The following is an 11842-nucleotide window of genomic DNA, read 5'->3' as shown; positions in this document are numbered from 1 at the left end:
CATCTACTTTTGTTGACGCTAACAAATGTATAGAATAACAATTAGGTAGTGTTCATTCACTCCAGGTAATGAGAACGGTAATGGAATGGGTTGGGGTGCTATCGGTCACAGTGTAATAATTACCTTGGTTTGTTTGTTTTATCTAAACAGCATCATCAAGGCGTGATCGTCGTGTCAAGGCATCCGACTCCGTCACAAATTCAGTGGTAACAAGATGGAACGGGACGAAGCCGACTCCCACCGTGATGGATCACAAACCGTCCGAAACAAACAACAAACAAAAGCAACAGTGTCGGGTTGCGGTGGGAACGGTTACCGACTAGGGATGGCAACGGATAAGCTATCCGCGGATAGTGTCTCTAGACATCTATATCCATGACTTATATCCGATATCCGAACCCGTACCCGTTACCCGTTACCCGCTACGAATAAAAAAAAAGTATCCACATTCGTTACCCGCGCGGGTAACGGATATCCGCGGATATATCCGTTTGCCCACTACACATCTGAAAAGCATACAAAAATCTGAAAAACTACAAGAATCTACAAAGAAACCGAACCTCCTGAGTGAGCTGGCGATGTCCTGTGCAGTGCTCGACGTGGTCGCGTGGAGAAGATCGATCCCCTGCGCAGTGCTCGGCATGGAGAGTAAGGAAGGTCGCGGTCGCGAGTGGATGGTAGAGAATGGAGCTGCACGAGGACGGCCGGTCTCCGGTGGCGTGTGCGAACAGTGAAGACGGCGGCGGCGCACTGATCTAAGCTACGACGGGGAGTGGGGACCGGCCATCCGCAGTTCGCACATGTTGGATCGCTGGCAAGCACGAGGAGTGGGGACCGCCGGGTGCCAGACCGTGGTCGTGGTGGCCGCCTGGCCGGGTGGTGGCTGGCCGCCAAGGTCTCGAGGAGGGTGGGGGTGGGGACTGGGGTTGTGGGCTTGTGGCTAGACCTAGACGGGTTGCTGCCTTGCCTTGCTAGATTGGGGATTTGGGGAGGCTAGACGGTCAGGAGATGGGCGGGCCACGACGGGACTTGGGTTGGCTGTGGTCCGTGAAGTGGTTCCAAACTCTAGTGATCCCACATATCAGGTTACTTTAACAGATATTCAGGTATGGATACTGATTTTTCGTACCCGTTTTAAAAATATCCATAGATATCAAATGCTACCCATATCCGTATCCACGAGTACATGATCGTATCCAAAACCATACCTAACGGGTTTTTTATCCGTCGGTACGCAGATAAATCACATCCATTGTCATCCCTATTACCGACCAAAATAAACCTAACCAAACAGCCCATTATTTGTTTTTACATATCAGTGCATTTTATCAATATTGGTTTTATAGTAACGCACGGGTATATACCTAGTAATGAATTAATCGAAGTGGTTATTGTTCCTGCATCAAGATCAAAGGAAAGCAAGCATGTTGCTAATTACGATGCCTCTGCCCGAAAAATGGCCCTTTCATTTGCCATTCTTCATTCATTCCTTTTTTCTTCGGGTGAGGACCGTGAGGTACACTTTGTTTCAAAACCCAAAATATATTGATACTTTTCTGCTTGCAAGTTAGGCTGGGTTTTTGTTATTAACAAGACTGCTGTATAGTTTCACTTTTTTTTTACGAAAGAGAAGGGGTGAAAAACCCATACTAGAAACGCATTAAACTAATTTTCTTCTCAGCCTCTCTAGTTCTGAAGCGAATTTGAGTTTCTAAATTGGGAGGTTTTCTTTCCTGAGTTTGCCTCCACTTGCTTACAAGCTAGCTTTTTATACTTATCATGATGCATATTCTTGCATTAAGGATCGTTCAAGTGCTTAACTGATATTTTAGGAGGTGCGAGAAAAGGAAATTTCTTTTGTTTTGACAAGCAGACTTCCATAACGATATTAACGAAGGAGAAAATGAAAGACTGTCCCGAACGCTTGGGTTCCAAAAGGTGAAAGCTTCAAAGCGCAAAGAGAGAATGGTCGGTCTACCTATCAACTAATTCTCATTCTACGAGTGTGCACATCGCGCGAAAAGAGAAAGAAAGCGCAGCGACTAAAAAAGAGATCTCAATGTGAAAAGAGGAAAGAGACTTCCCGTACGATGTGTAGGAACGTCGGAAATAAAAACAGTTCAGGCCACGTTCAGTCTATTAGCTTTGATTAAAGCTAGCTCTGCTTCAACTCTAATTCATAGCGGCAAAACACTGATTAAAGCTATTTTGAATTAAAGCCAAACGAACCGTTTGAAATAAAGATGATTAAATCCCTTATAGGTTTAAACCTTTCTCAATCTGCCATGGTACAGGATGAAACGGGGTCAGTCGCGTCGATTTACACACATGATGGTGTAGTACAGGAAGTACTACTAGTCGTGTACGTAGTACCAGGCGATCACGAGATGACCCGGTGGGCTATCAGCTATGGATCACACCACCTCGTCGTTCTCGCTGCCACACAACCCATACGTGTGGCCGAAAACCTTCGCACATTCCCAGAGTCATTAGCGCTACAGGGGGAGGCAGGAAGCCGCGCGCGTGCCCGTTTGTGGCCGAAATCGCAGCGCGGGTGGGTAGACCGTAGAAGACTGCAGGGCCGGCCAGCCGAGCAGAGCTGCCGAAGCCACCACCCACCCATGGCCCCCGTCCCCGTGTCGGTGTCGGCCACCCTCGCGCCGCCGCCGGCGGCGCCGCCAAAGGCAACATCCAGGAGCTGGGAACGGCGTGCGCCGGCTGACGCCGCGTTCGCGGCCGCCTCTTCCGTCGCCATCTCGGCCGCGTTGCTGACACTGACGCCGGCCGCGCCCGCCGCGGCCTTGTCCAAGGAGGACGTCGCCGGCTCGCTTACCAAGGTGCGGCGCGTGTTGTGTCGGTCTGTAGCGTCGGCGGACCGCCGCTCGTGTTGGAGCACGCATCAGTAATTGGTTCCGGGCGTCGTGGTTGGTTGGATTCGTTGCGCAGGCCGTGGACACGGTGAGCCAGGCCATCGACGTCGGCGGCAAGGCCGCTGAGCAGGTGGCGGCCGTGCTCAAGGCGTTGGGCGAGGCCGTCAAGCCGGCGCTTCCGGTCCTGAAGAGCGCCAGCGACGAGGCCCTCAAGCTGGCCGCGCCCGTGGTGTCCGCCGCCTCCAAGCAGGCCACGGAGGCACTCCAGGGCGCCGGCGTCGACCCCGCCCCCGTTCTGTCCGTCGCCAAGGTACACTGGTGTGCTGGAGCGTCTCGTACTGTCCTGTCCTGTCCTGTTTGGATTGACGACCTTGCTCCTCTGCTCATTAGACCGCAGCGGAGCAGAGCACGAAGGTGATCGACGCCGCGAAGCCCGTGGCCTCGGCGGCCGTGGAGACCATCACGTCGCTGGGCCCCGAGGACTACGTCGTGGCCGCCGGAGCGGCGTTTCTCGCGTACCTCCTCGTGCCGCCGGTCTGGTCGCTGGTCTCGTCCAGCCTCCGCGGTTACAAAGGTACTGGTGGCACTACCATTTGCATTTTCTTTCATCAATCCTGCAGCTGCGAGCCTGCAACATATCGCGGCCTCGCATTGCTCACCATGCGGTTGCTATAATAAAGGCGACCTGACCCCGGCGCAAGCACTGGACAAGGTGACCACGCAGGGCTACGTCCTGATCGACGTGCGGAGCGACAAGGACAAGGCCAAGGCAGGATTGCCGCAGCTGCCATCGAACGCGAAGAACAAGCTCGTCTCTGTGCCGTATGCAGCAATTTCTTCCAGTGCATTTTCTTCGTTGCAACCGCTTCAACTCATCACGCTGTGGTGTGTACGTGCGCTCTCAGGCTGGAAGACCTTCCGAGCAAGCTGAAGGGCATGGTGCGCAACGCGAAGAAAGCCGAGGCGGAGATCGCCGCTCTGAAGATATCCTACCTCAAGAAGATCGGAAAGGGCTCCAACGTCATCATCATGGACTCGTCGGTGCACCCCACCCATCTCCATTTCCGATTGCTTCTGCCTTTCAAGTTCCAACTTTGATACGAGCACGGTGGCGACCTTTTCTAACCTTGGCGTGTGGTATGGGCCTGCAGGTACAGCGACGTCGCCAAGACTGTGGCGAAGACGCTGGACAGCGTGGGGTTCAAGAACTGCTGGGTCATGGCCGGCGGCTTCTCTGGCCGGAAAGGGTGGGCGCAGAGCCGTCTCGGAACGGATTCCTACAACCTATCCGTGGTCGAAGTCGTCACGCCGTCACGTGTGATCCCTGCTGTCGCAGGCCGCCGCACTGGGACGACCGCTGCACGCATTGGGACGGCCTCGTCGGCGTCCAGAGCGACTACTCGCAAGCTTCTTCCCGGCGGCGTAGACTGATGATGAGTGGAGCTGAAACTGAAACAACTCCCAAGTGTAAATCCATATGTTTCTTTTATTTTCAGATGCAACTTTTGGTCTGTGCGTTCATTTTTTTTCTTTTGCAGTAATAACACAATTTTGTGTCCGTAAATAGGGACTGTCATCTTCTACACAGTAAACTATCTCAAAGTATGTCTACATACTAGTCGGTTGTCCGTGCGCTGCGATAGCTCAAAATAATACCCACGTAAACTATCTACCAAAAAGATCTCGAAATTTTTTATTAATTGTCTCCGCTCTCCACATAATATATTTTTTATTTGACTAATCGAGTCGACATCGTGGTAAAGGAAATGTCATTTAGATACACGATATCGAGCCATCGAAAGTGTACCATAGGTAGCAAATCAGGGATTCACATCCCTCGCCTCCCCCACTTCCAAGTTTTCGTAGAGCAGCAAGAGAATGGAAGAGACAGTCATGTTTGTTCTTGCCGAAGAAAGACACGACGAAGACGTAGACATCTGGAGGTGACACATGTAGTATACCGCTAGATACATACAGGGAGAGAGCACACAAGCGGAGAAAGAAGTCCAGCTAGAGCAGCTCCAAACCAACAGGCACCTGCACCAGACGTCATTTCGAAAAGGGCGAGAGAATGCGAGTGCCTTCCAGCCCTCGACCGGTTGAGGTGACACAACACCACCACCAACTCTGTAACATATGTCGACTGTTGCCACGCTATGGGCCTTTGTTGTCCAATATCTTAGATCTGAACTCGTCGTCGTCAAGATAACCTAAGCGTGGCACGCGCCATCATGTCCTCCTCGACGGCACGCACGAAAAAAAGCAGGAGCAAGACCGACTCGCCCGTACCCGCGTTGACGAGCGTCGGTCGGCTCGCGACTGTGACCGTGAGCACGGACAACAGGTTTGGGAGGAAGAACGGGGCGAAGGGCGGGAAGACGAACGGGACGTCCGACGACGGCGAAAACGATGGTACATATGCTGTGAAATATTCTCGTGGACGTGCAATAGCCACTGCGCGGGTCGGTGTCAGGGCTGGTGTCGGACGAAAACGATGGCGCCTCCTCCCACGCCCTCTGCCGAGAATGGGTGGCGTGGAGGCGGAGTCATGAGGGGAGAGAAAAAAGAAGCATGATGGCGAACGAGGTGGCGGCAAATGAGGCGAGAACTATCATTATCGTGCGGAGGTATAAATGGTCAAATGAGTCGTGTCTGGCAGACTGATCCGAGGCACGACTCATTTATAGTGACTGGGTCATCCCGACACAAGCGTCGTGCATGCTTGGGTCGTAGTGCTGATCCAGGCCGGTACGGTTATTTTTTTTACAAAATATCGTATTTATATACGTACAATTTATATTTAATATTAAAAACAGTTGACCATGATGTTCTACTGGTTAGACGACTTTACTCAGTGTTTCCTGCTCTTCTTCCATCAGGGTTTAACCAAATTGTCTGACGAGCTAACAGGAGGTTGTGTGCACGGAGGAATGTAAAAATATGACGCGGGAAGGCCATTAAAACTAGTGCTTTGATATAGTAAATACTAGTCTTGACATCTTTTCTTTAAAAAAGGGGAATAATTACTGGCATTTGGACGACTTTAGACAGAAAATCACAAATGCACCACCATTAAGAGATTTTGTGAAACACCAGCGGATCCCAAAAGTTGTCTAGAGGTGTTATCTAGGTCTCGAAAGTCCTAAAATACATTTTTTAGCTGCTGAGAATTATAACGGATTTCTCATCCAGGTCTAAACTAGTGTTTACTTATTTTCACTGTTTTACATGTCATGTCAATCCAACACACTTGTGAGAACCACATGTCAGCGGCAGCACTATTTAGCTCCCAAAAGTTTGTATCAAATTTTCTCTATAAAATAAGTATAAACCTTCTTGTGGTCTACGAACAACTTTAAATGAAAATCATATTAGGACCATCGATGTACGAAAAGAAAAGTCATATCTCGTAGTTCCTAGTATGTTGCTGGCACCAACTTATCAATAATTTTAAAACACATATAAAGGAACAATGAAATGAAAAATTTACAAAAAAAATACCTACAATAAAGCTATCATATGTGTAGAAACTTGAAACTACCTCCGCTGAAACACGGGTTGGTTCAGCCACAGTTAAGCACTTAGAGCTTAAGCTATGCATCTATCAAAACAAAAGGTTATAAGGTCTTGTATAGCTATGTTGAACCAACTATAATGCGCTAATTGTTAGTTGGTGTCGGCGGCCTGCCAGATGCGTTCTGCAACACCGGCTCTGTCAAGGTATTGTAGTTGTAGGGCTGCCGCCTGCCGGAGAGATAACATTATCTTCATCGTACCGAACAGGGGCGATGCCAGCCAGTGCGTCGTTGACATCTATGCGGGAGTGGCAATCCTTTCTGCAGGTGAACAATCATTGCTTAGATAGGCTTTAGGGAGATACACATTTTTTCTACCAGAACTCATCGAGGCAAGAAGAGCTTTCTGTTGTTGCTGAAGAAATATTATACTCCATGGTGTTGTTCTTTGTTTGCAGCAATCAAATAATAATCACGGATTAGCTTAGTGCTTGGCCATTTGAACCTTAGATTGTGACCATTTGATTTCAGATTCTCTCGATTTCGTTGCTTTGTCAACTAGAAGTCAATGAGTTTCAGATGTCCTGAAACAAAGTCTTCTTTTGGTGGTTCATAAAATCATCCGGTTGCCACAATTAATACTTATGCGAAAATGGGTATAAGGGACTTTTCCTAGTAAAATCTTATTTTTTAAAATCTAAAGCTGGTCTGTAAGCCAAACATTGTCAGAAACTCTATAACTTTAAAATAAAGCTCCTTTACAGTGAAGTTTATGAACCTTAGTTGGTTTATGTGAAGCTAAACTGTCCCAAACACCCTCTTAGGACGTGTTTGGTATGGCTCCACAGCAAAATTTTAAGGGGAGCTGACAAAAGCTTGCCAAACACCCTAACTCTAGAGTTACAAACTATATAGAGTTTTGAGAGCTGCATTACAGATTTTTGGAGTACCTCTTTTGATTCTCCGAAAACTATAAAAAAGCAACCTAAACCCGGAGTTTGGATTTATTTATCCACCACTGTCACTGGTTATGAGAAAACCACTTAAATATGGAGAAGAGGTGCTCCATTCATAGTTTTGGAGTGAGCTCCTCTAAAGTAAAACATAGTCACGCCAAACATCTCTACTACTTATTAAGAGAGCAATAGTAGTCTGCCTCTAACATGTTCTGCCATCAGTGTGTTCTGTCGTTCTGCCATCTACCCCACCCAGAGCAAAAGTAACACACGAACGTGAGAATTGAAGCCACCAAACACAATATAGTTCAACCACAGAGTTCTTATTCACAAGACTGAGCTAACGCTTATAAGCCGCTCTATGCCTCTTTTACTAGCCGATACGGTACTAAGTTTTTTGCAATACAATGCAACAACACAGCAGTGCAAGCGTCCTGGGCTAAATTTTTAGTGCGGCCCATACTCCAGCTACGTTTGGCGCGGCCCATATACACCAGCGACGATAGCGTTCTTCATTTGTAACCTCCTTATCCGCGACGCCCTGCCCAACCCCTCTTCTCCGAGTCAGTTCCCCTCTCAATCCCCTCCCGCACTTTGCCGATGCCAGAGACGTCCGCGAGCTCCCCTTCCTCCTTCCTGCATCGGGAGCCGGCAGGCCTCGTCCACTCCCTTCCTCCATCGACCATCGATGCGGCATCAGCGAGTTTGCTTACGGGCTATCTCAGCCGAGCCTGTCTCGTCCATGCCGCCTTCCCTTTCTCATCCCAAACCCTAGCCCTAGCGCCGGCCTCCACGCAACACCCCATCCCTCGAGCGACGCCAAGACAGAGAGGGGAACAATTGGGGACAGGGAAGCCATGGCCACCAGCACGATGAAGCTGTCGCCGTCGAAGAAGGCAAGAAGAAGAACAACTCCTTGCCGTCGGCCGCTGCACCGACCCCTCCGCCGCCGGAGGGCACTATGGATCCGAAGGCCTGCCCCCCGCTGCCTGGAACCTTAACCCTAGCCGCTGCCATTAGTAGCAGGCTAGCAGTGTCAATTTTGTCCCCCTTCATTACATTTGATTGGCGGTGAATTGGGCTCCGTTTTGATGATTCCTTGGGTTCGTTGGACGGCAGGAAACAAGATCCTCTAGAGGTTTGTGCTGTTTGGCGTGAGTTTTTTGGGGCCGATTTGCTTTGCTCGCATGGGGGATCATGTCACGGTGGATGTTGGGGAGCTCGTAGCGTCCCGAGTCGTTGAGACAGCGCGGTTAGTGTCCGGCGCCAAGGAGGAAACAGAGGCGCTGGACGCTGGTTGAGATGGTGGAGTGCCGCATTTGCCAGGAAGAGGACCTCAGGAAGAACCTCGAGAGCCCCTGCGCTTGCAACGACAGGCTCAAGGTGTGTGCTGGCTTACTTCTCTTCAAACCAGAGATTCTGGGTCCATCATCCCATCTTGCTTATGTTGTTTGCCTCTGGTTCATTCTATTGTCAATTCATAGATGAGAAATTCTTAAATATAAGTATATAAAATGCACGCATCAACAGAGCAAAATATCACATTAAGACTTAGCCTGCAGCTTTGTTAGGGCGTAAGAGCAGCTTCAAAAGGTGACTAGAACATACCCCAAAACCCGTTTTAGACATGGAAACAAAAAATGTCTCCCATCCAACCGTTTTATGTAGCCCTATGGCTGAAATATTCAGCCATACAATTTAGTATACATGATGTTATTTATGGTGATGATTCTGCTTGTTTCACTTGGAGTGTTCTAGAATTAGTTGATGTTGTTGTGTATCCTTCACTTCTAGAACCAATCAAGGAAACTATTTTGAGGGTTCATAGTGTGAAGGTAGAATTTTAGTTATTACCTAAAATTCAGTTTCTTCTCAGCCAGTTCTATATCTTTTAAATGCGCAGTTATGTGAATCTTTCTAGGTCAATCTTCTTAGAGATGCTTTGAAAGGACAATTTATTACTATACTCTCAAATCTCAGTTGGGGGCGGGTTGGTCTACACTATCATCTCCACGGTGTAAATAGACTCGACTACTGAGGCTAGGCATCTCTTCCTTCAAGCAGACTGAATATTCTTTTAGCTAGCATCACATTATTGTTCCTTCAATTGGACCTATCTTTTTTGGAAAAATCTTCATTAGTAGTTCTGGTTTATAGTAGTTCAGTTAGGCCTCCTTATTCATTGCTCCTAGAGCTGCCGGTTCTCTGTTGGAGGACTCTGCCAAATAATGCAACGGATAGACAATGGTCAGACACTAAAACTACAAATACAGGAGCAATCTCCAATTGGATAAACAAAGCACAAATTACCTGATCGTTGTATGCTCTGCCATCTTTCGAGATTGCAGCTGGGAAGACAGATTCCTTGTCACCCCTTAAGATATGGACATAGATGGTGGCAATCTACAACAGAAAGACAAGTAAAAAAAACGAGTGAACTATCCCATAAGGCCATAACAGATGTAGTAAATCGCTCCATCCTTGGAACCTGTTTCAACAGCTGCTTCGGCTTGAACTCGTACTTGTCTGGATCCTTTACAGTCAAAGATTTCCTCTAGGGACCAACAAATTGCAAGAGGAAGTAATTAAGCATGCTCGCGACCCTTTCCACCTAAAAAAGAAGAATTATTCAAAATATTTACATAAAAGGGACAGTCCAACAATGATTCCCATTTGGCTATCATAAGTAATATTTGTGTTAGTGAGAAATAATAATTATTCAGTACAAAAACCCCCAAATAGCTTTGACAATGCTACAATAATGAAGTTTACAATAACACAGGACATCATAAAAAAACAGAAACTAATATATGATTTAATGACCTTACCATTTTAGGCTGGGTGAGAAGTACAAATCAATACATCTCTGTAGCTCACTGAATTAACTGATTTTTCCTTTTAGTGCAAATCTATACTACTTATTAAGGCTCTAAGGGTAGCCTGCCTATGCTTTGTTCTGCCTTCCGACGATCTCAACCGTCCAATGTCCCGTGAAGCCCTCCTCCATCCGATGCGCCCGATCTCTCCCCCGACGCCCACCCGCCCACGATCCCGCATCTCCCACCAGTCGTCACCTCCGGCCTGCCCTACTTGCTCGTCCCCCAACCGCCTCACCTCACCTCCGTCGCTGCCTTCGAGAACGAGGCGATCACCTCCGCGCTCTGTGCTTCCGGCACCAAGATTTTAGGAAGACCAGAGGCAGGGTGCTGTGAACCTCGCCCTCGCCGCACTGCAATGGAGCTGTTGACCAAGGCGCCCGTGGTGGACTGCTCCGGGAAGATGCAGAAGCAGCGGCAACGAGAGTCCGTGCTGGACTCCCTCGTCGTGGGCGCGGGTGGATCCCCTACAACCATGTCCCCGATTTCGCCCGCCGCCAACGCCGCCCCGGCCTCGATTCCGCTGTCGCCAACCGTCTGATCCACCCCCCATCACCGATGAACCACTCGTCGCCTCCCCCGACGCGGAGTTCAGGCGGGAGCAGGTTGCATCCCCCTCGGCCGGGCGTGCTGCTCGATCGATCTGGGAGGGGCTTTTTAGCACACCAAATCAGCTCGGTTGCTTGCAGCAAATGAAGGGTGCAGTCCTGCAGGATCCAATGATGGATTGACTTGTTAACGATCTTTGAGGAATTCTCTCTGCTGGTTGACATGGCGTCAGACTGTCAGAGATCGATCAGTCCTTCTTCCTTTCAAGGTAGGACCTCGTTGAAATACTAGAACCTTAACACTTCACTTTCTCAGGGGATTGAGATGCTGTCATTGGGATCATTTAAAACCAGAGCCATTCTCTCGGTAAGTGTTTTCTCAATGATTGCTTGATTTAGTCTGAACACTATATACTTCTATTTTCTGCTATAACTTCTGAGAACACATCATCACTATTTCAATCACAAACCTGTCCTTATTTTATTATCTCTGTACCATCATAATCACCACTTAAACATTACAATATTATATCTATGGTTTATTACGGATCATCTGGTCTTAATATATCTTTACTTCTTTTGTCTATGAAAGGAGCTATCTCTTATGCACTATAGGAAGCTAAAAGTATTGCTTGTTGTTTGTATGTGGATTTAAATGTGTACAATTTCATATTCTTGTTAGATTGTATTGGGCAACAAGTATTGCTTGATGTGGGGTTTTTTAGCATGCACTTTGTCATATACTTCCTTGGCGAGCTTTGAATTGTGATCATATTATATCATGAATATTATAATATGGAACCTGTGTCTCATGCATAATTGATTAATACTCCATCCAAAATAGTAGTCGTTTAGCTCTAGATTTTTATGTCCATATTCATATGGATAATTATGAACCTAGACATATATATAGAACACATACATTAATTATTATTGTATGAATCAGTAAAAAGGTAAAATGAATTTTAATTTGGGACGGATGGAGTAGTTCTGAAGTAATTGGGGCTGGGTCCTTGCACTTTGACTGTAGTATTGACTATTTCTGAAAATAATGTTACAACCATTTTATCAGTTATG

General features: G+C 47.7%; 1 protein-coding gene across 1 annotated transcript; it reads left to right on the top strand.

The window, feature by feature from the left end:
- The first annotated feature begins 2488 nt into the window (after positions 1–2488).
- LOC100284608 (calcium sensing receptor) lies at positions 2489–4430 on the top strand. The gene is given in 6 exon segments (NM_001157503.2): positions 2489–2837; positions 2947–3180; positions 3261–3444; positions 3551–3692; positions 3776–3907; positions 4022–4430. Coding segments are annotated over 6 exon segments (1188 nt in total). The 5' UTR covers positions 2489–2621; the 3' UTR covers positions 4302–4430.
- The last annotated feature ends 7412 nt before the right edge of the window (positions 4431–11842 follow it).

This window comes from Zea mays, chromosome 4 (assembly GCF_902167145.1).
Source record: "Zea mays cultivar B73 chromosome 4, Zm-B73-REFERENCE-NAM-5.0, whole genome shotgun sequence".
NCBI lineage: Eukaryota > Viridiplantae > Streptophyta > Magnoliopsida > Poales > Poaceae > Zea > Zea mays.
This window is presented reverse-complemented; position numbering and strand designations above follow the sequence as displayed.